Genomic DNA, 27,938 nt, shown 5'->3' on the forward strand with positions numbered 1-27,938 from the left:
ATAAATCTGGGGCAGCCTGAGCAAGACACACACAGAGGGAGAGAGGGAGACCCAAAGACAGAAGGAGGGCCCAGCCCCCAGAGGTCAGGCAGAGATGGGACAGAGACAGCAGCAACGGCGGCGGGCGGCGCTGTAGCAAAGGGTGGGCGGGCAGCGAGAGCCAGCGAGTGCGAGCCAGAAGCGAGCAGCAGTGAGTGGTGAGCAGAGAGGAGCGAAGCTGGGAGCCGTGGGTAGCGATGGAGGCACCAGCGGGAGGGAGGCTGCGGGGATCGGGAGGAGAGGCTGGGACAGGAGCACGGGGACTGAGGCCAGGGACAGAGGAGGACAGGGGGCAGAGGGGAGACCTACAGGAAAAGGGAGGTGGGAGGAATTGGGGGGCAGAGAGAGCAGTGGGGCCAGGTGGGCAGGGTGGGGTTGGGAGGTGGGGTGCCCCGCAGTGCCGGCTGGCTGACCTGTGTCTGTCTCTCCCACTGTCCCCATCTCGGTGTGTCTGTCTGGCCTCTGCAGGGTCAGCTCCGCCATGGACTGTAGCTGCGTTTCGGACCTTCTCTTCGCCCCGCCTGCCCTGCCGGCTCTCTGGACCCCGGGTAACTGGCCCAGACCTGTCCTACCCTGTCCCTCAGACCTTCTTAGAGCCCATATCTCCTTCTCTCTACCTTGTTTCTGTGTGTCTTCTTGTCCACTTGTGAGTCTGCCTCCCTTGGTCTCCATCAGAGTCCCCTGAATAAAACCCCTTTCATGAAAAACTTGGTTAAAAACTTCGAGGCCACCTCTCCTGGCCACTTGCCTGCTGGGGCATGGGGGAGGGAGAGGGAGGCACGGAGGTCATAGAGGAATGAGGCTGTCTGGGCATCTCAGCCAGGAGCTCTCAGCACCTGCGGTGGAAAGCAGGATGGGGGCTGCAGGGACATTAGGCCAGGTACAATGGACAGGTGGACAGATGGACAGATAGCTCAGCCCAAGCAGCCTGGGGCCCAGGAGAGCCCACTTGCTCGGAAGTGGATGCTCAGGACTGGTGATGAGGGCAGGAGGGCTAGTTTAGATCACATCTGAGCCTAAGTCACGCTCCACACAGATGGCCGTGTGTGTGCGTACATGCGCGTGTTCGCATGCACACGCACGTGAGTGAGAGCTGAGGAGAGACCAAGACCACCTGGTTGTTTGGGGTCTCCTTGTGGAGTGTGTCATTGCATCACACTTCAGTGTTTTGAAAGTGGTCACAGTGGACAGGGGTCTTTGTGTGAGCCCGTGTGCTGTGTGTGCGTGCGTGCGTGTGTGTGTGTGTGGCTGAGGCTGCTTAAATGTCTCTGGGCTGGTGTCTGTTTTAGGGTCCCGCATGGGGCAAGGGGTGGTAGGTCTGTGAGCCCCTGCCTCAGCAGGCTGCAGAATTTTCACCTGTTTCTTGCCACGGGTAGTGTGCCAGGTGGCGTCTCAGTGGACTTCTTGGTACATTCTGGGCTGTGTGGTTGGATGTGCTCTTGGCCTCTCTGTTGCAGGGCTGTGTCCAGCTCTCCATCCACAGGGTGTGTGTGTCTCTGTGTGCTCATGTGCACATGCATGAGAGAAAGGGAGAGAGGAACTCAGTATCCGGGGCTGCCGTCCATGTGTGTCTGCTGGCTGCCTGTGCCCCTCTCTAGCTGTGTGTCTGTCTCGGTAACTACAGCACATTAAAGGACCTGTGTCCCAGGGCAGATGGTTTTTCTGGGTTGGTTTTGCATTATCGCCCTGAGACTGTGAATGACTCAGTGATATGCTTGCTTCCCTGGCTGGGAGGATGTGTCCTGGGGTGTGCAGTGGGCCAAAGCTGTCCTGCTTGAGCCCTGTCATCTGAGGTGATAAAGGCACAAAAAGGAGTTGAGGAGCTGGGGATTTAGCTCAGTGGCATAAGCGCCTGCCTTGCAAGCAGGCAGTCATGAGTTCAATCCCTGGTACGGATAAAAAGGAAAAAGACAGAAAAAAAACGAGTTGAGATAAACATCGCCCTTTTAGAGGAGCTGCCCAGCATTCTGGCAGGAGGGCACCAGACTTTTGCACAGGTCCAGGCAGCCTGGACAGGATTCTGTCCCTCCTTGCCTCCTCTCCACCATAAGTAGGCAGAGAGGGCAAGGACTTGCCTGGTGGCCTCATAGCGAGAGGATACAGGGACACAGGTTATCACAGCTCAGGGGTGCTCCTGCCCTGTTGTGGCCTCCCCAGCTGCCTCTTTCCTGCATGGCTCTCAACGTGGAAGGCCCTGGCCACGGCCGCATTTTGTGCTGATGCCTGAGCCTGGGGAAGCTTGGGGGAGGGAAACATGGCTTGGAAACTAGACTCGGGCCTAGGCCTTCTGGATGGGAAGTGAGATCTAATCGTGGGCAAGACCCCTCATTGGTACCCACCTTCTGGGGGGGATGTGGACAGTGGACACCCTTCCCTGTGTAATGGGGGTGCTGACACTGGGTGCCTGTGGGTATGAGCTTGGGTGGATGCTTTGCCGGAGTGTTGGTCAGATTGTGTACGTGCAGACCTCGATGAGTTGATGCTATATTCACCGTCTCTGTCACACTGGGTGTTCTTTGGATCGCCTGGGTGTGTCATCTGTCACACAGTCATGTTAGTTAGTCCCAGTTCTGGAAGGCTAGAGGAAATGTGTAATTGTGCCTGTCGTGGTGAGTGGGTGTGCCATGCTGGTTTGTTGGGGTGACTGACATTGTATCTTGGGCAGCCTGTGCCTGGCATACCTACCTGGTTGGCCCCATGGGGCACCGTGGCATTCCCGTGTCCCATGGTATGGCTGGGTATCTGATGGGTAAGGGGCTGTTTTTGTGACATGTTGTCTGTCACTGGCATCTGTGAGGGTGCATGAGCATGTGTGTTTGCACACACACAGGACACAGAACCCCATTCTGGACAGCTCAATGACCTGAGTATGGATAAGGAGAGGGCACCCAGGGACGTGGAAGGCACAGACACGCAGAGAGGTGCCTACGTGTGACTACACGGGCTCAACCTGGGTGGGGATTCAGTGAGTATAGACATGGAGAGGGGACAAGGACTTGGAAAGGAGGGCAACAGTAAGTTTCAGGGTGCAGGAGACATGAAAGACTGCCCATCTGGGGGCAGCTGAGGGAAGGGAAGGGAAGGCCTCAGATGAAGAGGAGCTGTCTTTCCTGCCAGTACCTCCTGTGTACACTCACTGGTGCAGGAAACTGGTCCTTCCTATTCTCCAGCTTGCTAGTGCTGAGCTTGGGTAGGCAGAGGGTCAAGTGGGAAGTAGTAACCCAAGGTCCTCTCCTGTTTGGGGAGTTTGGGGACTAGACAACAGCAGGGCATGTCTGGAGATGGCACCAGGCCGTTAAAGATGCTGCAGGCTAGCAGCTGCTCCTCAGAGCCCTGGAGCTAGGGGAGTGAGAGGGGATGCCACTTGGGTTGCTGAGCCTGGCATGACCCACAGCTGTCTGCCTGGCATTCTGACCCCAGGCCACTCCCCACCTCCTGTCCCCAGGGTTTGCCTTCCCGGATTGGGCCTACAAGCCGGAGTCGTCCCCTGGCTCGAGGCAGATCCAGCTGTGGCACTTTATCCTGGAGCTGCTGCAGAAGGAGGAGTACCAGGGCGTCATCGCCTGGCAGGGGGACTACGGGGAATTCGTCATCAAGGACCCCGATGAGGTGGCCCGGCTCTGGGGCATCCGCAAGTGCAAGCCCCACATGAATTACGACAAGCTGAGCCGGGCCCTGCGGTGAGGAAGGGCTGCAAGCCTGGACTCCCACCTTGCCCTCTTGCCCCTCACTGTCCCTTTGGTCTCCCCACCTGCTGGGAGCTTTCCCTCCACATCCTGGGGCCAAATCCTGTTGGATCCCAAAGCACAGGGCTCTGTACTGTAGCTACCGTAATTACTTTTGAGTGGAAGAGAGGAAAAAAATGAAAGGACCTGAGCCCTGGGTTTTGCAGCCAAGTGGGCTAGGATTCCGGCTCCTGTCTTACCCCTCCCGTGCCTTGTGGCCCTTGGTGAAGAGACCTCTGTAAGCCTCGGGTTCCCTAAATTGCTGGCATAGGGAATGTGCTATCTAGAAGCCTAGGGCTCTCCTCGCCCCACCCAGGACCCTGCAACCTGTCTCCCCACAGTTACTACTACAACAAGCGCATTCTCCACAAGACCAAAGGGAAGAGATTCACCTACAAGTTCAACTTCAGCAAAGTCGTGCTTGTCAATTACCCTCTGTTGGATGTGGCGGCCGCTGCCACTGGCTCTCCACTCTTGCTGACCCCTGGTCCCTTTGGGAGTGCCCCTGGCCCAGATGCTCCTCCCCTCACCCCCGAGGTGAGTTCAGATCCTTGGGTCCCAGAACTGGCAATGGGGCACCTCACTTCATCCCTCACTGCCCACCACGAAATGCCCAGGAGTGGGCAGTGTGAGCAGTGCTGCCTCCCCCACCCCTTCCAGACTCTGCAGACCCTGTTTGCCACCCCACGCCTTGGAGAGCCAGGGGCCCGGACGCCCCTGTTCACCCCTGAGACGGACAAACTGCGCCTGGACAGTCCCTTCCCATTCCTGGGCTCTGGTAAGGGCCTGAGGGTTTTGGGGGTAATGAGACTATCTGCATGTGTCTGAGGGATGAGAACCAGAAGACTGCAGGAGACAGGCTAGAGGAAGCAAGCCTGGGGCCAGGCTGTGTGTGTTCATGTTCGTGCACCTGCATTTAAAAGCCAGCCTCTGTGAGGAGGGGGAGGCAGGTACAGTGGCCAAGCTGGGAGGACAACAGGGACCCAAAAAGAGAAGGGAGCTGTGGGCAGGGAGCAGGGGAGACACCAGGGACTCCAGCAGGAAGGATAACAGAAGGGAATGGAACGAAGAGGAGCCAGCACCTTTAGCCCCTGCAAGCAGGCCCCCAGTAAAGGGGCTCAGCCTGACCAGCCCATGTCCCCTCCAACCCCAGGTGCCTCTGGCTATTCCAAGCCCCCAGGCCTGCTGGGTCCTTACAGCCGCGCCTTCCCGGAGTGCCCCTGGAACTTTAACCCATACTTCACAGGCCCCTTCCCCAAGCTGCCCCCTTCTCTCTACACCCCCCACTTCTACCCCAATCCTCTGGCCAATTCCCTGGGCCACTTGCCCTCTGCAGGGGCTGGAGGGGGCCCCACAGCTACACCCCTGCTGGCTGCAACCGGGGAAAGCCTGAGCCCTGAGCGCCCCTCAGGCCTGGCAGCAGCCCCTCGCCTGGCACTGCCAGGGGCTGGGGGTGCAGAGCCCACCCTGGGCGGGAAGGACGACAGCGACTCGGAGCTGGAGATCACCGACGTCAGCGCCTGCAGCTCCGACAGTGAGGGCGATGAGGGCCTCCCAGTGGCCCCCAAGGCCAAGGTGGGCAAAGGAGGTACTGGCAGCTGAGCCAATGTGGGGTGATGATTCCTGCCGAGGCGGGGACCAGGAGGGCCATCTTCGGCGCCTCACCCATTGTCTGCCCTCTGTGCCAGCCCAAGGGCTAAGCCCAGCCCTTGGCACCTGCCCAGGGCCTAGTGTCCTCCTTCCTCAGTCCAACTGGGGGGGGGGGGTGTTCCTCACCTTTCACTCCATGGAATGGGGAAGGTACTCAGTGATCTCCAGCCACCTTCCCAGGCTCCAGTTTGAGGGGTCCCTGCCTGGCCCCACTCCCAAAGTGCAATATGGAGCTCAGCCTCCCCTGCCTGCCCCTGTTGCTGTGACCTGTGTGTTTGTGTGGCTGTGTTTGACCCCTGTGACGGCCCTATCCTGGTACCCTCCTACACAGGCTCCACCTGGGGACAGGGAGCTCAGAGCAATAATCCCGCCCCCAGCCCCCACCCAGGAGGGGCCCCTCCCCACAGCCACTTCAAGAGTTTACTACAAAAATAAAAGAACAGAAAGTGAGATTGGGGTCCCCCAGTGTCTCAGATGACTAGGGCTTCAGGAGTGGGTTGGGGAAGAGGGGGGCTCCTCATATCCAGTATGTGTGTGTGGGAAGCTGCTGGGGAAGAACAGTTAAAACACAAGAATGAATGCACCAACAACTAAGAGACACAGAGCCCGTGTGGTCAGGCCCTGGAGGTCAACAGGAGGCGGCCACACACCCCAGTGAGCCCCACCCTGCCCTCACATGCACAGACCTCTGCTTAGATAATATATATTAAAAAATAAAGCTCCAATTCAGGGTATAAAAACAGCAAAGGCACTTGGGGAGGGGATGGAGGGGTGGCCTCCACAGGCAATACTGAGATGGCCAAGGAAGTGGGGGTCACAGTGGAACCCCCTGGAATGAAGCCCTGAGTCCCCCAGCAGAAGGCAGGAGGGAGCGAAGGTTGAGCACGGCTGGTAGAGGAGGCAGGGACCATGGCTGGGCCCCTTCTAGGTGTGGTCCCCCTGGCAGCCCGGCTCCCTCTCCTCAGGCCCTTGGGGTGTGAGATGCTGTCACAGCTGTGGGGACAGACAGTCCCCTCTCGTCTTCTCCCCTGTTCGTCTCTTCCTTTCGAAAGGCCTGTGGGGTACAGGAGAAGGGGAGACAGAGATGGAGAGACTGAATCAAGGAGAGGAGAAGAGGTTCAGAAGGTGAAAGGGCAGAGAAAGGACTGACAGAGGCACAGACGGAGTCCTGAGATGTAGGTGCCCACTCTGCCCCTTGGTCCAGGCTCCTCCACCTACTCACCTGCCTGGGCAGGTGCCTCATGTGCAGCCAGGCTGGGGGACGAGGTTCCCCCCCAGCTGAGCCAGGAGGGGCCGCAGGCGGCAGACTTCCTCCTCTAACTCCTAGTGGGGAGGGGGTCGTCAGTGAGGGAGGTCCTCCCTTCTCGCAGTGTGCCCAGGGCTCCCTCCCCCAGCCACACCTCCAGCTGCTTTATGGCCTCCTCCAGGCTGAGCAGGTTCTCCTGAATTTCCTGGGTCTGCGCAGGGCCCAAGGGGCCACCACCTGGCACCCCATCCCCGTCATGGGGAGGCCCCGCCCCGCTGTCTTCCTCCGTGGGCAACAGGAGCTGCTTCAGGGACAGCACTGGCCAGGGACAAGGGGAATGGAGTCATGAGAGGCAGGGGCTTCCGCTGGGGTCCAGGATGGACAGGGAGGGCAGAAGCCAAGGCCCTGGTGGGTGAGGAGGATGCAGGGCTGAGGCTGGGATGAGGCAGGAGGGTACTGCAGACAGAAAGGCTGACTTTAGGGTTGAGGGTGGCATTAGGGTTAAGGGAGGCAAGAAGAGGGGCTTGGGCCACCCAGGATGGTGGTACAGGCTGGGTGGGCTCGGTGCATCTGTTTGCTGATGGCTGGACATAGAGAGACTGGAAATAGCGTTTTTCTAGTTGGAGCACAAGCACTGTTTGGCCGGTGGCTGCCCTGGAAGGGGCAGGGCTGGGCTACCTTTCTGTAGGGCTGAAGCAGCGAGCTGGCCCTCAGGGCCTGGTCTGCAGAAGGGCTGGAGGTCGCTGAGTATTCTCTCAGTCTGGGCTGGGTGGGCAAACGGGGGTACTCAGATTGAACTGGGCATACTGTGGACACTTCCTCTCACTGTGATCCCCCACCCAGTGCCCTTCTGGTCTCACCATCAGCTGGAGGCACCTCTCGGCCACTGCTGCCATTCTCAGAGCTGCTGAGCAAGGGTTCTCGGGTGCTGAGGGGAGGAAATGCTCAGTGACCCCACGCCCCTGGCTTTAGGGGCAGCCAGGGCAGGGAGACAGAGCTGGAAGTGGGGTGGGATAGTCCGGAGACAGAGACAGAGGTGAAGGCCAGGACACAGGGAGACAGAGAGGCCTCAACAGTGGAGGGCAGAGAGGCCTGGAGATAGGAGACAGACAGCCGTGGTGGGGTTGGCATGTGCATGCGTGCACACACACACACACATGCAATGAGCTGGGGCTGGGGTCTGGGGTCTGGGGATACACAGGGAAGCCACCCCCATCATTCCAACACCCTCCCTGGTCCCCCTAACCTGCTTGGACTGGCTCGGGGCTTAGGGCGGAAGGCAGGGGCAGGGACTTTCAAGGATCCAGCAGTCTCAGTGATGAGGGTGCACCAGCTGGGGAGACAGGCCCAGGCCCAGGCCCAGGAGGGTCAGCACCTCCAGACCTGTGCAGGACCTCCCATACCCATACTGTCCCCGCAGACCCCTCTCACTTCTTCCGCTCCGACACCGTCTGTGCTACCAGCTCGTATATCTGGGCCTCCTGGTCCCAGGTAAAGATGACGTAAAAAGCTTTGTGATCTGTTGGAGGGGGTAGGGGGAAGTGGCTCAGGGCCAAGGCCTCCTAGGGTGTACCCCTTCCTGAGCAGAAGGAGGCTGGGATACCCCAGAAATGCCCCTACTGTCTGTCTGTCTCCCAGGCCCACATGCTCTTTCCACCCACCCCTCCCCATCCTGATCCCACCAGACAGCAAGGCCCCTGGCTGGCTGTACATATAGAAGCCCCTAGAAGCCCTACCACCGGGCATCTCCCGCTGTCCACAGCCCTGGTGCAAATTTTAGGTAGCATGTTTGCCAGTTCCTCCTGCCTGGGTTCCCAGCTTCCAGCCCTGCACCCTACAATTCCCAAGGGGTAGCCAAGTGTCTTGTCAAAATACCAATCAGGGTAGGCCACACCTCGGTGCCAACAAATCCAGGGGCAGTTTCTGCTTTCATACTCGCCCATCATATTCTGCTCACTTCTGCCTCCTCCTTGAGGGCGGAGGCACTCACTGACAGCCGCCCTGCCCTGGGCCAGGCCACTCCCGCTCTCACCAGTGGCCACCTCTCGGGTCATGGCGGAAGTGAGACGCAGCACGGGCCGCAGCATGGTCTTGCCATCGGGCGTGGGTGTGAGTGTCCGGCTGTGTGACTTGAGCAGCAGCCGCTCGTCTTGGCGCTGGAGCAGCAGCAGCAGGTCGTCCAGCAGCAGCACATGGACCTCTGGAGGGGCATGGCCAGAGAGTGCTCATACCTGAGACCCCACACCCTACTTGTTGACTCCATCCCTGTCACCAACCTGGTGCTCACCCACAGCCTTGTCCTTGGTCACCCGCCATGTCAGTGGGCCCTCATGGACCAACTTCTTCCTGGTGATGTCTAGGTTCTGGGGCAGGAGGGAGCAGTGGTCAGCCAAGAGGAGAGGAAGAGAAGGGAGAGAAGAGTGGGAGGCAGGGCGGTTTCAGGGCCCTGGGGATGACTTCTACCACTGGGCAAGGGAACGAAGTCAGGAGACACCTGGCTGGAAATAATGTAGGTGTGGAGGTTCCCTGGGTCCACTATCAGTGGGTCAGAATCCCCCAGAAAGTGAGCCCAGGGTGGCAGTGGGGACAGGAGGGAAAGGCTGGCAGGCCTACCTTGAATTCGCTCAGCATGGGGTCATTGCTCTGCCGTATGTGGGACAAGTCTAGGCGCCGCTGATAATCCCTGAGCCGCTGAGGCAGAGAGGGGAGTGTTAAGGGGATGAGCCAAGGTCAACTTCTGAGGGACAAGCTGGGGTCAGGCCTAGCTACCAGTGACCTTGAAGGGGAGGTGAGGACCAAGTGACAGCTGACACTTGGATACCCGGTGACCTCCAGGGGAGATGCTGAAGGCTGTGAGACCCTTGGATGCTGGTTGCCCTGGTCTGTGGATAAGATGAGGATGGGCCCCCACCTATCCCTGCCCTGGCCAGGGCCACGCTTGCTCACCAGCATGTCCTCCGAGTCACGCACAGCTTGGTTGACGTGTTGCAGGATCAGCCGGCAGCACTCGGCTGCCTTTTCCACTTTCTCTCGCTCAGTGGGCTCTTCTGCAGACAAGGGGGAGACCAGCTGCAGTGAACCCCAACCCTGAAAGCGCTTGCCCTTTGGCCACGGTTAAGGAAGTGTGGCTGACCCCAGAGGGATGGTGCAAGCTGTGGTACCTGTGTTCTGCCCGATGCTCTGCAGCAGCAAGGGATATTTGGTCAGCCGCTGCATCTCGGTGGGGATCATGTCCTTCAGCTGCAGGCGGCGGCACCTCGGGCGGCTCTCGGCCTCCTGAGGGGAAACCAGTGCAAGGGAGGGGACACTGGCCTCACCTCTGTGGGCCCTGGAAGTCAGCCCCCAGTCTGTCCCCAAGTCCCCCAGAGCCCAGCCCCAGGCCTCCGGCCCTGGGACCCTGGAGCCAAAGCCTGATCTCACCTGCACGAACGCACAGAAGCGAGGCTCCTTCCGCTGTTTGGCTTTGAGCTGCTCTAAGGCAAATGACTGGCGGCTGCAGAAGCGGGAGGAGATTTTCTGGAACCAGGAGCCCTCAGCACCATCAAACTACAGCAAGATTCAGGCCAGGGAACGTCTCAGATGGGACTGGAAAGGACAGAGTCTCAAGCAGGGATGGAAGCCTGAAGTAGGACAGCCCTCGACCCGGACCCTGGGACTTGAGTGGAAAGGTCTCAGGCTGGGGGAGTGGGCAGGGGCTGAGCGGGCCACCCTCACCCGGGCCAGCAGCACATCTCCAATCTCCTCAATAAGGTAGCCACTTTCCTGTCTCCGCTTCATCAGACGATCAAGGAATAGGGCTATGAGGGTCAGCAGGGAAAGGGGGTGTGCTGTTAGGGACTGGTGGGCTTTGGTGCCGCCAAGGTGGTGGGGGTCAGGCTGCAGGTGGCTGTCTCCAATCCTTGGGGCCAGAGAGCTTGTCTCCCAGCCCTCCTGTGCTTGGACAGTGGCCCACCTCCCTGAGGAGTGAGCTCTAGGGATGCACAATGGGTGGTCCCCCAGACGCTGCCTGTGGTAGACACTCAGGAGAACAGGCTGGACTCCGGTTCAAGGGCAGCCATAAAGCAGGGAGGGGCCATGGTCTGGCACTCACAGTGCACCTCAATGAGCTCATCCAAGCTGGGGAAGATGTTCTGCAGATCGTCCAGGAAGAAGAAACGTCCTTCTGCAATGGGCTGGTAGAAGAGGTCGTGCAGCACCCGCAGCATGCGCACATGTGCCGCCTCTGTCACCAGCAGCTCTGTTGGGGGCCCAAGGCAGGAAGCGTCACTGGGGAGGGTGCAAACTCATGATCTTCCTGCCTCAGCCTCCCAACTTCTAGGATCAGTCATCCACCAACATGAACAGTTTAGAAATGCAATTTGTATAAGCAGTTTCTGGCTTTTATTTTCCTTTCCGGCACTAAGGATAGAACCTAGGGTCTTGCACCTGCTAGGCAGTGTTGTGCTACACTCTTCTAGCCCCGTATCTGGCTCTAAACATCAGCACTATCTGTCCTGTTGCAAACAGTCTGGGAATGTCACTTTGACAGCTACATTCATGTTCCATCTTGTGGCTGTTCAACAATTTATGTAAGCACCTAACCTCCACTGGAAACAAGCTGCCCTCTGAAGCCCGCGAGAGAGCACTGCAAAGGTTCTCTCCAAGATCTGATTCTGTCTCTGCCAGAGTTGGGCACAGCTGGACACAGTGGGGGCATGGTATGGCACTCACCGCTGATGACCTCCTGCCGTTTCACCTGGCTCTTAGGCAGACTGAGCAGAGTGTCTGGAGGGACGAGCTCCCGCCAGCCAGGGGGCTCTTCTGGTTCCAGCTCCAGTCCTGACCGCCCTGGCTCCCCTTCATCTCCAGGCTCCGGACTGTGGACAGAAGCTTTGCTAGGACACCAGTTTGGGGTACTCCATAGAGGAGCACTTGACTCCTTAGTGTCAACTTCTGCCTGTGACCTTGACGTTTATCCCCCCAGGGTGGACCAGTCTTTAGATCTCTTGACAGAAGTTTCCCACCTCCTCCTCCTCCAAGGCCCATGACCACAGCTGGCCCTCAGTGACCTCAGTGTCTGCTACCTGCTTCTCTGACTCTGGCAACAACCCCCTCCCGACTTTCCAGGTTGCCTCAGTGAACGGGGCAGGGGGTGACGTACGTGGCTCGTCGGGCAGGGCCAAGCACGGCCGTGGCGGAGCTGGGGTCCATGTCCACGTCGCTCCGGGAGCGGCCCCCACCCCGGCCCTTAGCCCCGAGGCTGCCCCGGGAAGGCCGGCGGCGGTCACTCACCCGCAGGCTCTCTGAGCGCCCCAGACGCCCCGAAAGCCTGGACCCCGAGACCAGAGACAGAGACAAAGGCGAGGACAGAAACCATGTCAGGGACAGGGAGACAGGACAGGGACAAGGACAGGGAGACCAGGGCAGGGACAGGGAACCAGGACAAGGACAGGGAGAACAGGACAGGGACAGGCACAGGGATGGTGAAGACCAGGACAGGGAAAGGGGAGACCAGGACAGGACAGAGGAAGGCCAGGCCAGGACAGGACAGGACAGGAAAAGACAGGAAAGGGACAGGGACAGAGGAGACCAGCACAGGGACAGAAGAGACCAGGACAGAGACCAGGACAGGCACAGGGACAGTGACCAAGACCAAGATAAAACATGCAACAGAAGAGAGAGAAGAGTCAGGAGCAGTGGAATTTTTGGGGTGCTGGGCAGTGAGAGGGAGCAGGAAGGGTACTGAACTGGGTGGTGGTGGGGACCCGATGTGGCACACAGGATTGACCCCCTCCCTTCCCTGGGGCAGGGGGACAGGGGCAGGGGAGGGTATGAGGATTTTGATACTTAGCTCTTCAACTGGGAGGGTGATGTCCCCACCCACCCCTCGCAGGGGGTAAAAGGGAGGGGGCGGCCATGGGGAGGGAGGGGGCTGGGAGAAATGGGGGAGGGGCTAGCCCTCCCCCGACCCAGGGCCCAGGCACCCACCTCTTCCACTTTCTGGGGAGAGAGGGCACAGGGTCAGAGATGGGCCACAGGGAACCAATCCACCCCCACCCCACAGTGGGCTCCTAAAGCAGCTGCACGAGGACATGCAGGGGGCAGAGCCTGACCCCCAACTATGAGGGGGACAGGGCCCCCAGGGCACGGAGCAGAGGAAGAGGGGAAGGACATTAGTAGCAGGAGCCAGGCAAGCAGGCAGGGGCTTGGAGAAGGGGGTGAAGAGATGGCAAATGAGGTCAGGAGAGGCCACAGGAGTGAAGAACGGGGGAGAAGGGAGATGGAAGGGAAGGAAAACCAGCAGAGGCTGGGCGAAGGGGGGCCCTCGAGGGCACAGGGAAGAGAAGGGAGGAGAAACAGCAGCAAACAAGGAAGAACAGGAGAGAGGAGAGAAAAAAGGAGGAAAGGAAAAGGAGAGGAGCAAGGGAAGGAGGAGAAAGGACACACGAGCGAAAGAAGACCCCAGGAAAGCAGAAGGAAAGGGACCAGGCAGCACAGCCATGGCTTGGGGACAGGCAGTGCACAAGGGCGGCAGCGATCTCCATCTGCACCCCTCCCCAGTCCTGATGAGCTGCACCTGCCCCACCCGCCCCGCAGCACGCGGCCAGGCACCTCTCTGTCTCAGCACCCTCCTCTGTGCTCTCCGGGGGCACCAAAGATTCCAGGCTCATCGGGCCCTGAGGGGGCGGGTCCCCCAGTTCCAGAGGGGCATCCACACCTGCAGGGGTAAAAGGGGTGTGAGGCTGGCTGGAAGGCTCCTGGGATGCTGAGACCCACCCTCTGGGGGCCTCAGGGCCCCAGGTGTGGAATGGGGTGCTAAAGCATCCAGTGTCTGGCAGACACCATGCAATGGTTCCAATCAGGCTTCAAAGGGAAACCGACAGATGTTCAGATCACTGAGAATAGAGCTGGGGACAGCGGGGGCCAAGTGGATGGAAGTGCTCGGGAACTGGGGTATCCCCCACATATATCACCCGGGGCTGAAGCCCCCTGAGTGTGGAAGGGGAGGGAGGAGACAGAGCCTCTGTGCCCATTCATTCTCTGAAGGAAGGAAATCAGGGCTCAGACAGGGAGTGTGATTTCCAAAATTCAGAGTGGGAACCTGACCCAGGCCAGGGCGAGCAGCTGGATGGAGCCCAAGAGGCTGATAACCATGTAGCTCTGAAAAGTGTGACAAGCGACATCAGTGAGGCTGTGAGGCTCACCACCCACAGATGCAGCAATGTTCAGAAGGCTGACTCGCCACCACTCACAGAAGTTTGGGGAAACCAAACTTCTGATAGCTGATGGAAGTACAGTGCAGGGACAGGAGACCTGATACCAGGAGGGAAGTCAGAGCCCAGGAAGAAAGCTGTGATGGTTATTAATACCGGAGGCCTTGCCCTTGACAATGGTACTTCTGTCCTGGGCCTGGAAACTCACCAGGTTCCCGGTCTGAGCTATCCCCAGAAAGAGAGTTCAGAGACACTCCAGAGGTGTCCTGGCCAGGACCCCCTACATTCCGGTCCCGAGACGAGACCCCCAGGCCTCCTTTCCGGTCTATAGGGCCTGGTCTGTCAGCTGGGGAAGACAGCAAAGGAGAAGGAAGGGAAATTAGAGAGCAGTGACTCCAGTCTATAACCACAATGTGTGCTCCTGCCTCTCCTCCTCATCACAGGGGAACCCTCTTCCCTCAGACAAACGGGTCCAGGCTCAACCCCCTTCCCTCAGACCTGGGGGTCGCCCGGCTTCCTCCCTCAGACCCGGGGCTCCAGGCCTAGCCTCCTCCCACAAACCCGGGGCTCCAGGCCTAGCCTTCTGCCTCAGATCCAAGGGTCCAAGCCCGAGTTCCTCTTTTCTAAGATCCCAGGATGGATGACTACAGCTCCATTACCATCAACCTCACTTTTGAAGTGTCGAAAATCTGGAGCTGAAATGAGAGAGGGACAGTGAGGTGAGTGTAGTCTAGGAAGGGAAGGGTGGGGCAGAAGCCTGGGCCACCTTACCCTGGTTCTCTCCCCGGTTCCATCGGGCAGCATCTAGGATACTGCTCAGTCCTTTCTTGGTCTTGGGAGGCTCATCTGACCGCCGGTTCCCCATCACCTGCAGGAGGTGGGGGAGGGGACGGTAGCATTTCCAAGAGGCACAAAGCAGAACAGGACCACAAGTGTCCAGGCCCACAGTTCCCCCAGGGGGCGTCTGGAGAAGACAGGGCCAAGTTTGGTTAGCACCTTTTTCCGGAAGAAGTTCCTCCCTGATTTCTTATCCCCGCTTTTGGTCCGGACCCCAAGGTGGCGCATGTATAGGCTGATGGCGGTGACCACAGCAGCACTGCAGGGCGTAAACAGTGAGGGCTCCATCATACACATACGGGTACGCTTGCCTTTACCTCCCCATCCCGCAACCATTTCCTGAGGTTCTGGGGACGTTCCATAGGACAGGAGCAGGGAGTCCCAGGGAACCAACCACCTCTCCCCACCATGGTCTCTACCCCATCACCTCTTGTCTTCATCACTAGAGATGGTGTGTCTGTGGGGAGAAAGGAAAAATGTGTGTCAGAACTGTTAAGCCGGGGCTGGGGATTTAGCTCAGCGGCATAAATGCCTGCCTTGCAAGCACGTGGTCGTGAGTTCGATCCTTGGTACCGATTAAAAAAAAACCTGTTAAGCCACGGGCCACTGTCATCCTACACATACTCCACGTACTGTTCCTGGGGTAGGGAGGTAAGGGGAGGCAGGCAGGGGACTGCCACGCCTGGGAAGGCCCCTCACAGGAGGGAGAAGGCTGTCTCACCCTCATGGATGGGAAGCACAAGGAGGACCGAATGCCAAGCCCAAACACAGACCCATGGAGGAGACCCAGAAACTGCAAGGGAGCCCCCAAGTTGAAAGAGAAGACCCAGGGAAGGCGAAGAGCACAAATGCGAAGGAAGGCACCCTGACAGTGTAGGAGGGCACCGGCAAACTGGGGACGGAACCTGCCGGGTGGCACAGGGTAGGGTGCCCACTCGCTGACCACTCACTGCATCTCCTCCAGGTGGCTCAGCAGCCGTTCGGCCACGTGCCGTTCTCGGGCCTCATAGCTGGCTCTGTCACGCCCGACCCAGGCCTCTAGCTGGGACAGGTCCTGCTCCCAGAGTGTCATGCCCATGAGCCGCTTGGAGCGGAAGTCCTCCAGCTGCCGGCTCACAGCTGCTTGCTGGAACTGTACCACCTCCTGTGTGAACCGCCGCTGGAGGTCCTCAGAGATGAGATCAGGCCGTGTGCGGTCTGCAGGGACACACGTGATACTGGGGGCCAGTTCCCTGGGCCTGGCTCCAACCTGCTCAGACCCCAGGCCCCACCCACCTGTGGACTGTGACAGCCATGCTTCCTTGGGCTGCCGCTGTCCAGAGAGAATAAAGGAATAAATACTGGCTTCTAGCCAAGGGTTCCTGGGAGATGACCCCTGCCAAAGACCCTCTCTCACCCCGTGTCCTTACCGAGTTCAAAGGCAACGCTGGAAGGGACTGGTACCCGCAGAACCTGCTCAGGGAACAGACTAGAGTGAGAGGAGACCCTGGGAGTGATGGAGGTGCTACCCAGGAAACCTGGTGGGAGGGAGGGTCTGAGGGAGGATGCTGAGAAGGGCCCAGGTTGACAGCTGCCTCCACAGTTAGAGGTTGGAAGGTACATGGTGGTTCCCAGGGCCAACAAGGTGTTGGGGACAAGGGTGGCTTGAAGAGGTCTCTCACCGCAGTCTTGTCCAGGAAGCTGTGGTAGAAGTCAACAAAAGCCTTCTTGGCCTCCTTGGGGCCCAGGGAGCAGAGCATGTCCGCATGCAGGCAGCAAAGCTGAGCGACAGAGAATGTGGCTCTCCTCCCTCCCTGCCCCCAGACTACACCATGCCACCTCCTCTGAGCTCTTCCTGACCTCTACCCGCACCGTCCAGGCACAGTCTTGGATAACGTTGCAGTCTCTCCAGGGCCACCACTGTGAGCATTTCCTAATTCTCTGTCCTTCAATGTGGTTCTCTTTACTAATACTACTACCTGTATTGAGCAGTTGGTATATACAAGACATACCTTTATTAACCTGTTCAATCAAAGGGACCACCCTTATGCCCGTTTTACAGATGGAAAACTGAGCTCAGGATGACTATTCAAGGTCACACAGTTTTAAGTGGCACAGTGTGGAATCCAAAGGTCAGCAGCCTGTCTCTGTCTAGAAACATGACAAGGGACTCAAAAGTTTGTGAAAGTGGCTGTGAGGGGTAGGTTCTGATTCTTGTGTCACCAGATGGGATCTATAAATGGAGGGGCAGTGATGTTCTGAACAATGCAGATAGGGGACAGACTAATAATTTCTCAAATCTTTTTGCTTGGCCTCAGGACTATCAGCCTCTACAGGTCAATGCAGGTACCCTCCCTGCAATTTCTTTTGGCTCCTAGTTTTCTAGACAGATCTGGTATGAATTTCCTGCAGCACAATGCTCCAAATATCCTCTAATTCTCCCTAACTCTGGGCTGTACTAGGTCTGTGGGGGGACAAGGTCCTTTTCTGCTGACCCCCATTAGCCAGTCCTGTGGCTTCTCCTCCCCAAATAAGTCTTGTAGACTCTGTAGGTGTTTCTTATTGCATGGTCCTGCACACACAACTCCCAGGTACCCTCTGCCTGGTGCAGGAAGTTTCTGGGTTGATGATTACATCCGGCCTACCAGATGGGCTGCTTGTGGTGGTTTTGTTCTTTCTGAATCAAGACTTGGGTACCATCTAGGTCTGGGATCACTAACCGCTTCCTCCCAAGCGTCAGCCCTGAATGGCTGCTGCTGCTACCTGCCAAAAAGGCTATGCTTAGTCCCCCTCCAGGATCCAGGGGAAAGAGTACTGTCATTGATGCTGCTCTGGGCAGGAAGGGGACAGGACACAGGACACGGCCACACTGCTGGGTCTCCTGCTGCTGTTTGCATGGCCCTGGTCTGTGCGCTGTCCTGACCTGTGCTTGCTGTTTGCAAAACAGGGCACTCACACTATGTCTAGATCACAGTGTGCTTTCTCTCCTTTGTGCAGTTGTTTAGGTCTTGTGCTGTGTGTTCTGGAGGCGCCTCCCAGACCATCTCAGCCTGCCCTCATTGGTCTAGCCGTCTGAAAGCCTTGGCCTATCCCAGCTTCGACCCTCCCTAAGCATGCCCTCACCAGGGGTCCTGGCTCGAACTGCAGGGCCACATGATGCAGGAGGGCCATGAGGTGAGCTGGGCGCTGCTTCACCTGCTCCAAGCTCTGGAACTGGCTGTTCCGCTCCTCTGAGTGCTGGGTGTAGAAAGAGAAGCTGAGTGTCATGGGGACGGAGGGGGGCCTTGGGCTTCACCCTACTTGGTCCCTAGCAATCTTTCAAACAGTCCAAGCTGAGGAAGGCCCCATAAGTGGTGAGGCATCTATGCTGTCATGGTGGCAATAAGGGCAAGTGGTTGTGAAGAATGGGCGAGATGTGATGTTAACACAGTGGCAGAAGTCAGAAGAGAAGGAATGAAGATTCACACAGGGGACAATGACAAACTGGGGCCACAGGAAGAAGGGTGGGAGTCTATGCTGGATGGGGACACTGAGAATGGGGAGAAGAGGTCCTGCAATGGGAGGGACAGCACTGAGGCTAGGACAGCGTCCTTTGCACCCCATTTCCGCTCACCGTCTCCAGTTCATTCTCAAAATCTTCATCCTCAGCCCCGATGATGCTGACAGGCACCAAGCCAGGCCGGCGGAGCCCTATGGCCTACAGAAGGGGAGGATTCAGCCATGGGTAGCCCTAACGCTCAGGCCTGCAGTCCCCTCACCCTTGCTTGCTTGCTCTCTGCACTCACCGCCTGAGGGGCGACGTCTTCCATCTCCAGGGCTCTTCAGGGCTGGGGAGAGAGGCTGTGGTTAGGAGAAGCTAAGGGGCAAAGGGAGGAGGCGCAGCGAAGTGGTTACTCATAGATTCCTGGCCCAGGTGTGAAGGTGAGTAAACAGCCACCCCCTGTCCCAGCCTCTGCTGCTCAATGGGGCCTCTGTGCCGCACAAAGAGCCCTTCAGAGGCTAGTCAGGGGGCGGGGAGCCCAAGGACTGAAGCCTGGCAGGGAGTGTAGGCTGGAGGCCCAGAAGCCTGGGTCCTTGACAGGGCCGTGGGTGAGAACAGGCAATTTTGGTTCCCTGGAGGAGGAATGACCAAAGGGCTTGGCTTGGGGCTGGCCCCCAAAAGAACACGGCCTCCAGACGAGCTGAGTCAAAGGCAAGGTTAAAGGGTGGGTCAGAAAGAGAAGACCGGGCTGTGGGGGGCTCTCCTCTGATCTGTGACAGGGCTGGGCCAGGATGTTGCCTCTGAACCCACCAGCCCCACTTCCTGTGACAGGAAATCAAACAGCAAACCCCCAACCTTCAACTCTCTCCGTGAAAGAAAACAAAACACTGAACCACCTCTCAGGGACCCAAAGTCCCCAGCTCGGAGTTTCTTCTTTTCCCTCAGGTACCACCTACCTTTCCTGACTTCCGCTCCTCAAAACAAGGGGTCCTCAACAGCCGGCCCCCAAGATGTGCACATCTTCCTCCTTCCATCCTATCTTGTCGTGCCCGCTCCCCACGCTGTCCCCGTCTGGAGTCTGCAGCCTCTCCCTGGTTCCTCAGTTCTCTTCCCTTCCTCCCTCTTCTCTTTCTCCTCCTCCCGTCTGTGTATGTCCTTTCACTGCCCTCACTCCGGCTGCGTCTCATCTCTCTCCATCCCCCATCTCTGCTCTACCATGTCTGTCTCCTCTCCAGCCTCCACATCTTCCTCAGTCTGTGCAAGGACATCTGTGTCCCTGATTAGTCTGACTAATGCTACGAGAGCTGGGGCGTGGGAAGTTGTGGAAAGAGAAACAGGGTTGACCAGCAGGGGGTGGTTCCTTACACCCCAAAGCTATTTATATCTCTCACTGCCTGATCTACCCCTCGCCCTCTTCCACAGGACTCCTCCCTTAGCAGTCAATAAATGTAGCTATGACTTTTGAATATGATTACTAAACAATGATGCTTTCTGGAATGTCCAACGCCATCCCACAGTCATGATTTTTAATTCTTTTTCATAAATGTGTATGTCTCCCATCCAGGCTTGGGTAATTTCAAGTTTTTAAGTATTTGTTAAATGTTCACATAAATAAATTTGCAAACAAAAGCAGAAAAAAGTAGTAATTATTTATTATGAGGACTAAACTCACCCAGGGCTTACAGTGTGCTAGGCATTGCTCGAAGTGCTTGCCATGAATTAACTTAATTAACGTCCCACACCGCAAACACCCCCATGCTAGTGTAGTCTCATTCTCACAAGGGATGGAGATGCTGTCACGAGGCCAGCAGCCACAATCTCTAGACTGGAAAACACACCCATAGGCATGGAAGGCCCATGGATGGAGACACACTTGGGGTTAGAAAGGTTCAACTTGAGCCAGGGAGATCCTAAAGGAATGAAACAGAAGTTGGGAGTATATAGCTCAGTGTCAGAAAGCTTGTCCAGCAGGCATGAGGCCTGGGTTCAATCCCCAGCACTGCAAAATGAAACAAAACTCAACATTAAAAAAATGCCCAGTGCCAGGCCTTGAATCTTGTATTTGACAAGCATTATCCTTTTTTTCTTCCCCCTCAAAGTTCAGGGAAGGAACCCAGGGAAGACCCAGAGGGTCTTACACATGCTAGACTAGTGCTCCATCAATCAGCTACATCCACAGACCTTTTCAATTTTATTTTGAGGGAAGGTCTTGCTAGTTTCCCAGGCTGGCTTCAAACTTGCAATCCTCCTACTTCAGCCTCCCCAGCAGCTAGGCGTACAGGTGTGTGCCACTGTGCCCAGTTAAGCATTATCTCCTTACTCCTCATCACAATAATATGAAATAATAGCCAACACTTAAGGTGTATTTAGTATGTGTCAGATACACCATTATTGCTTTACAGGTGTTAATTCATTTAATTCTCTCAACAATGACTTCATTAGTGTAGTACTCTTCTGGTCTGTTTTATTTTTCTTATTTTCTTGGGTTCCTATTATTACCTTCATTCTACAGAGCTGGAAAACGAAGTACAGCTTAAGGGACAGAGCAGGATTCAGTCCCTGAGAGCCTACCTCTGTACTTTATGCATGTAACAGATCTGTGTTCCTTCACAGCTCGGGACTCACTCCCACCCCCATTCCATCCTTAAAAGACTAAAATCTAAATTAAATCTCTTAGATGTATCAGCTCTCCTTATCATGCCCAGGGAAATTAGGAGGCTGCTGTATCCTGGGCAAGAACACAGGTTGGACTTAGCTGTTCCACAGAGGCTTGGGGCTCAGAGAGGACTGGGAGTGAAGAGAGGGGGAGCATCTAGGATATCTGAGGTGATGGGTATGGGAGGTGATGAGTTTAGGGTATGGAAGGTGAGCGGGTCCTACAGAAGCTGTCTGGGCAGATGGATCTGCGGGCAGCCCATAAAGCCTGAGATCCAGCAGAGGGAGACTGTGAGGAATCTCTGAGGGGTCAGGACAGGTTTAAGGTCCGTGGAGTGGGGGTCCTGGAGCCAAGTGAATGGCACGTGGCTGTAGGTCTATAAGCTATTGAGCAGATGACCCAAGGTCTCCGAGAACCGCTGGGATCCATGAAGATCCTCAAATGGGTCCCTAGAATACATACAGTTCCAGATTCTATTTGACACACGATGAGGTCTAAAGAATATGGGAATCAAATGGATCATGATTCTAAAGAGAAAGTAGCCAGTCTATGGAGCCTAGAGACTAAAAGGGGGAGCTGGGTTCTATAGCGGTGTGTGGTGGGTCTCAAGATCTATAATTCTACAAAAGTGTGGGTTCAGTCTTTGGGCTGGGCCCCTACAGGCCATGGACTCTAGAACTATGAAATTTCCACGTTATAAGAAGCCAGGTCCCTATGGCGAGGCTAGCTAGAACCTGGAAGATTTGTGAGACCTTTTAACTTATGTGGGAAGTGACGGGTCTTCACGTACCCCCAATCTTCTATGAGACGTGGCGGGTCTACACCGGCCCCAAGTCCTACGGTGGAAGTGGCGCTGGACACAGCCGGGGGATGACTTGCAGAGTCAAGGTTTTACGTCCGCCCGGGGCCGCTTCCCTCACCTGCTCCGGTAGGAAGAGAAGCCACTGCAGCCTTCAGAACCGAAGCCTCCGCGCGCGGGCTCCAGGTTTCCCCACCCCCGCCGCCGAGTCGCTCTAGCTGCCTCACAGGGTAACTTTGCGCCTCGCTCCACTCCTCCCGCTCGCCGCTCTAGCAGGGCTGGTGCTAGGCTACTACCCCGGAGACTCTACTCCTCCCCCGGCCTCTCTAGCGCTCTATTCCGCCACGCTGGCCAGATGGAGCCGCTCTGGCCTGCATAGGAGGGCCGGCGTTTCCGCATCTCTACTGCCTGTGTCACTCTTCCGGGCCCCGCCCCCTCCCCGGCCGGCGGTGCGGAGGGCTCAATCTGAGATCTCCGAATTACTGCAACCCTGTATCTCCTGATCTTGCACTGAGCCTCGCCGCCCTGTCTGCCTCCCCAGCTCAGGGGCCAGCTGAATTTCCAAAGTTCGTACATCAGTTCCCTTGTCAGCCCTGTCAACTTCTTCCACTGGAGCCGGAGATCAATCTTGGGTTTGTGCATAGCTTTCCCTCTGACATGAAAGTAACTGCCAAACAAAAACCAAGCCAAACAGAAAGCAGTTACCTTTTCCCAGCCTGTCTTTCCAGCTCTCTTTTCTACACCTACTTTCCAGGGTATAAATAATGACCCAGAGAACAGTTTCCCAAAAACTTTTTCACCCGGGAGTAGCGCCTCATGCCTGTAATCCCAGCCCTTTGGAGGCTGAAGCAGGAGGATCGCCTTAAATTCGAGGCTAGCCTGGGTTATATACTGTTCAAGGCGAGACAAGTCACAAACAAACCAACACTTTCAGAAGCTCTCTGCAACTCAGCTTCCTAACGGCTCTGGGTGTTATTGTCTCTTTTTATGTCATAAAACTAGTAGTCATAAAACTAGAAGGTTGGAGGGCAGGGTTTAGAGGGAAGCACCTGTGAGTTCAAATCCCAACTGCACACTGTGTCAAGTGTGTCCAGTCCTCAGATAAATTCAGGCACCCTGGCCCTCAGTTTCTCCACCCGTACAATGGGTGTGAGCCTCCATCTTCCGTCAAATTTATCGAGACACTTGACCCTAGCCTCCCACCGTCGGTCTCCACCTACTAGGTACTTGGCAAATGTGAGTCACCTCTTTGCCCCTTAGATAAATGGGGACACTGAGGCCGCGCGGGGTCGGTCGCTGGCTGCCGGCCCCAGAAGGTCTAAGGGCGGCCGGCAGCGTCCCGGGTCCCTTCCTCCCTCCTCCTCCCCGCTTCCCCCGGCCACCGAGGGGAGGAGGCCGGGCGGGGCCAGGGGCCGCGTACCTGGTGTCGACGCGGGGAGGTGGCCGGCGGGGCGCCCGAGGTCGGGCTCGGCGATCCCGGCCCTGTGTCCCGGCTCCCGCTTCCTGGCTCGGCGGGGCAGGAAGTTGGGGCGTTTTTCCGGAGGCCCCCGCCTCGGCGCCCCTCCCCGCTTCCTGCCCGCTCCCCGCGCCCGCCCGGCACCTCCGCTTCCTTCCCCTTCTCGCCGCCCGCGGGCTCCTCCTTGCCCCTTGGGTACAGGCCCCGCCCCCCGTGTTTGTCCGTTCGTCCGTCCGTCCGTCCGTCCGTCCACGCGCCAGCCGCGGGCTTCCCGGCCCTAGACTCCCAGCCCGGCGGTATCGCCTGGCGAGACCCGCCGTGCGCCCGCTGCGCGCCGCCGCCGCCCGGCTGCCCAACCCGTGTGCCCTCGCGCTTCCTTCTCCCTCGCTCCTCTCACGCCCTTCCTCGGGTGGGGCCTCCCTGGCCTCTGCCGCTCTTCCTCCTCGGTCCCTTTCTGCCTTGGAGCCTTTTTACGTCCTCATCTTTCTGCATCCCGACCTGGAGATGGGCCTCTAACCCGACTGTCGCTTTCCCGCGGTCAGTCTCTGCAGACCCTTCTTTCCTTCCCCGTCTCTGTCTGCCTAGTGCTGCTCTCCAGTGCCCCGGGTCTCCTGACCCTCTCTCCTTTCATTCGCTTTCTCTCCGGCACACTCTCAGGATCGCTGCGCTCTCCCTAGGCCAGTGACTTGTAGCTATGCCACCCTGTAGCGATCTCTGCACCGTCCCCAAGTTAGAGCCACAGACCCCGAGTCCATCTCTGAAAGTCTACCCGTAGGGGAATTCAGTACCCGCTCACAAGATAGTCCTGTTTCCAGAGCTTAATACATGTAAAAGTTTTGGTAATGCCAAGCCTCATAGGGCATGTCTGTAATTACAGCATTTGGAAGGCTGAGGCAGGAAGATCTCTGGGAGTTCAACAGAATGAGGCTAAACAGTTCTGTGCCAACCTGAACTACATAGCAAAACTCTGTCACAAAAAAAACCCCTTTGTTTAGGGAAATGGTGTGGGTGGGCCAGTGGAGGGGAACCCTTTTACTGGAGTGGGGACTTACCCAAGGGGCTTCCTGTTTTGGGGGGGGAATGGAGGAGACTAAGACTGGCTTCTTGATTCCAGGTGTGGGAGTGGATGGGGATGGCTTGGGCACAGAATACTGGGTCTGAAGGAGGAGGAGAAGGAGGAAGAGGAGAAGGAGGTTGAGGCTAAACTCCCTGGGTTTCAGGGAAGGAGGGCGACTCATCCTCATGAGATCCATGACTCCCGTCAAGCTCTGCAGTTGGGGAGGATTTATTATCACTAAGTGGCCGTGACAGATCTGGGAGGAGGGGGTGACACTAAGAGGCTGCTGCAATCAGCTCCCCTAGAGGCAGCGATTAAGGGCTCATTACCCACTGGGGAGGGAGCCTGGGAAAGATAGCAGGGGGAGAACTGGTTTAGGTGGGGATAGGGATCCTCCAGGGGAAGCTCCCTGGGAGGAGGACAGGGATGTTCCAGAGGAGTGAGGAGAGACACTGGAGCGGGGTGCACAGCAGGCAGGGCATCCTGATGTGGGAGCCTGGTGGTCATGGCTTCTCCAGCTGGACATCTCCAATGTGGAGGCTGCCCACATCTTGGTAGGTGCCCTGGAGGCCCCGGGAGATGTCTTCGTACATGGAGCAGTCATCGAGGTTCAGGCCCTGGGGGGACACAGGACAGTGCACTGATGTACCACAAATCCTAGGATCCCTGGCCCTCCTGCCACCACCCCAAGGTGGGGGTATTCAAAGTGTACCTGCTCCCCTGCCCATTTCCAAACCTCTGCTCACCTCATAAAGATTTTCATCTTCATAATCATCCCGAGGGTCCACCCCAAACTTCTCATTCTGCCAGCGCTTCTGTGGGGGTTGAGGAGGGGAAACAAATAGCTTTTCAGATTCTCTGGATGCCTCTAGGAGGTGTTTTTCCAGGAGGGTAGGGGACAGGCCACATATCCAGTAAGAGGCAGGTCTCTCTGTGTCCAGACCTACTGTCATTTCAGCTGTCTGCACTGCTGCCTTATTCTCCATGAGAGACAGCAGTAATGGTAAATAATAATAGTTGCCCCGTGGCCTAAGGAGCAGCAGGAGCAGATGACTCTGGCAGGACCCCTAGCCTCTTTCTTCCTCTGTCTCTGCTGCATCTTTGGGGACAGGGCTCCAGGGTGCTGGCAGGGTGACAGCAGGGATGCCAGGAAGAGGAATCAGGAAGGACAGCCCTTGGGCCAGCACCATTTAAACCCTTTCATTGCATTGGCTCATTTAACTCCCACAGTCCCTGAGAAGTGCACACATTCTGGTTCCCAAGTTTTGGATGGGGAACTATTGAGAACTGCAGCCCAGGTCCTTGCCACCTGACTCTGGGGCCCTTGGGGCCTCACCCTGAACAGCAGCAGCGTCCCAGGTACCACTGCGCAGAACAGCAGGATGATGCCCTCGGCTGTGATGATGCGGTTCTTGGTCCCCTCTCCCATGTCCAGGAAAGGTCTGGGGGGTGGCTCTGTGAGGAGCGTGGGGACTGCTCAGAACTCTGCACCTCCTGCCCTCCCAAGGTCCCCACCCCACCTCGGAAGGTGCCCTCCTGCAGTAGCTGGTCATTGCAGGCACATGAGGAAAACAAGCAATAGAAGAGGAAAGGCTGTCCCGGCTGGAGCAGGGGAGCTGGGACCTGGTTCTGAGCCACTCACCACGCACTCGAAGGTAGGTGCCACAGGAGTGCAGTGATGTCCCCTTTTCTTCCACTCGACAGCGGTATATGCCCCCGTGACTCTTGTTCACATTGGAGATAATCCACTCGCCCTCAGAGCCATTGGTGTGACCCAGGAACTTGGGGTGCCATGTGTAGTTCCCCTGGAGGATGTGCCACCAAGTGACTTTGGAGTTGTTGCCATTGTTCCGGCACTGGAGGCGGGCCTCATCCCCAGGGCTCACTGTCACTGATGTTGGGCCATTTTCCACCCACAGGGTGGCCTGGCACCCAGGTCCTGTTGAGAAGTAGCCAGTGGGTCAGGGACTGATGGCACCACTGTCCTCAGCCCTGGCTCCTGCTGCAGCTGCAGTGTTCCAGAGAGTGGCCAGGAAGTAACATCACTCCTTGTGTGTCGGGTGTGTCAACAGTCAGGAGAAACAGTATGGTGAGGTGAGTCCCTCTAAACCCCTGGCCTCTTCTGCATGTCCACTTTGTGCTGTGGACTCTTGGCGTTTGGTATCAGCGATTGAACTCATGGTCTCATAATTACCAGGCAAGCACTTTAGCCCCTGAGCTAAATCCCTGGCAGGACCTTGGTGTTTGGATGTCTGGTTTCCTGGCACTGAAGTGCTCCTGTCCAGAGAGCTCCTCCTGAGTCAGGCCAGGCAGCTGCCCTCCTGAGGTCACTGGGGTCCCTGAACTTCAGGTCAACCCTGCACAGGGTACTTTACCTTGTGTAACCATCACAAAACCCTGAGAATGAGGATCCTTTGTACAGCAAGGTGGCTGAGGCCCTGGGAGGGGAGTGGCCCTAGGGAAGGAACCCCCAGCTCCACTGGCCTGTCCCTTCGTGGGGACCAGCAGAGCAGTCTACAGTTGGGCCTACTTTCAGGCGGAGGCCAAACTCATTCTCTGTGTGAGCCGGAGGCAACTCTCATTCTCTGTGACTTTCCCCAGGCAGCCGGGGTCAGAGGTGGCTTTAGTCCTTGGGCTGGCCTCAGGGTAAGTTAGGAGGGGCATGGCTGGGAGGAGACAGGGTGTTCCTGAGGGAGACAGCAGTTGTCTGGTGCCAGTGCCCTGCGCTTGGGGCTTCTCTGGGAAGCCTCAGCATTCAGCTTCCTCAGGCCAGTCCACATGGCTGGCTCTGGTCTTCCGGAGAGAAGAGGAGACAGAGAGGTCAGGAAGTGAGGAGGAAGAGGTAGAGAGTGAGGCTGAGTAACCTCATGGTCACAGGCTTAAGACTCAGACAGACACAGGCTCTGATCCCCGCTTCTGGTGTCACTTGGGTGAGTGACCTTCCTCTCTGAACTTCAGTGCAGCCAAGGTCCCTGTCAGCTGGCCTAGAGTGGGGGAAGGGACAGGCCAGCCAGAAGGAAGGGGTGAACAGGCACACCCTGGCCCTCATACAGAAAGGGGCTTATGCAAGGGGCCACTGAGATTTAAGGCAGAGAAGGGGACAGCTTTTTCTCTTCTCTGATGCTCGGGGCCACTCCAAGTCCCCTTCCTGCCCCCAGCCCAGGTGTTCAGGCGAGAATCACTTTAGTTCCTTGTTTTGACTTCTGTGGACAAAGGTTGGGTGGGGGAAGGGACTCTCAAGCCCGCCTCTCTCCGTGGTGCTGTGGACATCCCGTTAGCTTTGCCAAGCCTCCTCCAGCTTTCTCTTGGCACAGTTTGGGACGAACTGGATCGTACAAGCCCCAAATCCTCAAATCGATGCATCTACTTGCTTTCCACACGGGCCTTTCCTTCCCCACCTTTCCCTGCTTCTGACTCTGCTTCTGGCAGAACCCTTCCCCTGCCTACGCCCTCCCTCCAGCCTCCTCGGACCCCAGTCCCTGCCCTTTGGCCACATACCCAAGCAGGCTGCAGACAGCAAGAAGAGGAGGATGGTGGCCGGTAGAGCTTGGAAATTTCCTGTACCCTCAGGCATCTTCTGTCAGGAGGTTGATTAATCTGGGTTGTAGCAGTCCTGGGGTATGAGATTCCACCCCAAACCCCACCCCACTTCCTGCCCAGCCCTGCCCGGAGATGGGCTCCAGTGGCCCTCACTGCTGGGCCCTTTGGGCAGCCCCTCCAGAACGCTTCAGGCTAGTCTGAGGGGAACTGCTCCTGCACCTGTGGCAGCCACAATTCCCCTGAGGCACAGCTGCATGAGTGAGGGGGGTGAGGCTAATTC

The 27,938-nt window shown here is 57.3% G+C and overlaps 3 protein-coding genes across 6 annotated transcripts in view; 1 reads left to right on the forward strand and 2 right to left on the reverse strand.

The window, feature by feature from the left end:
* The window catches only part of Erfl (ETS repressor factor like), an 18,837-nt gene extending 12,706 nt beyond the window's left edge, over window positions 1–6,131 (forward strand). For both annotated transcript variants that reach the window (XM_063252248.1, XM_063252247.1), the window contains exons 2-6: window positions 508–587; window positions 3,485–3,719; window positions 4,106–4,301; window positions 4,425–4,542; window positions 4,918–6,131. In XM_063252248.1, coding sequence (XP_063108318.1) covers window positions 521–587; window positions 3,485–3,719; window positions 4,106–4,301; window positions 4,425–4,542; window positions 4,918–5,366 — 1,065 coding nt within the window. In that variant the 5' untranslated portion in view covers window positions 508–520 and the 3' untranslated portion in view covers window positions 5,367–6,131. The remainder of the gene's footprint in view (window positions 1–507; window positions 588–3,484; window positions 3,720–4,105; window positions 4,302–4,424; window positions 4,543–4,917) is intronic.
* On the reverse strand, window positions 6,102–23,166 carry Arhgef1 (Rho guanine nucleotide exchange factor 1). Of its 3 annotated transcripts, XM_063252183.1 has the most exons (30): window positions 23,026–23,166; window positions 18,455–18,496; window positions 18,283–18,366; window positions 17,793–17,906; window positions 16,352–16,450; window positions 16,100–16,142; window positions 15,641–15,887; window positions 15,118–15,147; window positions 14,850–14,949; window positions 14,625–14,721; window positions 14,513–14,548; window positions 14,062–14,199; window positions 13,252–13,357; window positions 11,801–11,968; window positions 11,371–11,516; window positions 10,751–10,897; window positions 10,375–10,457; window positions 10,081–10,206; window positions 9,822–9,936; window positions 9,607–9,707; window positions 9,274–9,351; window positions 8,948–9,023; window positions 8,693–8,860; window positions 8,092–8,179; window positions 7,907–7,993; window positions 7,521–7,588; window positions 7,339–7,425; window positions 6,815–6,978; window positions 6,637–6,737; window positions 6,102–6,468 (listed from the first exon to the last, which is right to left on the reverse strand). In XM_063252183.1, exons 2-29 carry the CDS (start codon window positions 18,476–18,478, stop codon window positions 6,654–6,656), a joined length of 2,904 nt encoding a protein of 967 aa, XP_063108253.1. In that variant the 5' UTR covers window positions 18,479–18,496; window positions 23,026–23,166; the 3' UTR covers window positions 6,102–6,468; window positions 6,637–6,653. The 3 variants fall into 3 exon arrangements, with proteins under 3 accessions (XP_063108253.1, XP_063108255.1, XP_063108254.1); XM_063252185.1 differs by lacking the exon at window positions 11,801–11,968; XM_063252184.1 differs by lacking the exon at window positions 6,815–6,978.
* A 1,164-nt stretch (window positions 23,167–24,330) lies between these two features.
* Window positions 24,331–27,863, reverse strand: Cd79a (CD79a molecule). Its single transcript, XM_003464546.3, has 5 exons — window positions 27,617–27,863; window positions 25,761–26,057; window positions 25,455–25,573; window positions 24,865–24,933; window positions 24,331–24,735 (listed from the first exon to the last, which is right to left on the reverse strand). Exons 1-5 carry the CDS (start codon window positions 27,690–27,692, stop codon window positions 24,622–24,624), a joined length of 675 nt encoding a protein of 224 aa, XP_003464594.1. The 5' UTR covers window positions 27,693–27,863; the 3' UTR covers window positions 24,331–24,621.
* Between the last annotated feature and the right edge of the window lie 75 nt (window positions 27,864–27,938).

The sequence above is a fragment of the Cavia porcellus genome, unplaced genomic scaffold, assembly GCF_034190915.1.
Source record: "Cavia porcellus strain 051 isolate PalLab524CR breed Dunkin Hartley unplaced genomic scaffold, mCavPor4.1 scaffold_7, whole genome shotgun sequence".
NCBI classification, from domain to species: Eukaryota; Metazoa; Chordata; class Mammalia; order Rodentia; family Caviidae; genus Cavia; species Cavia porcellus.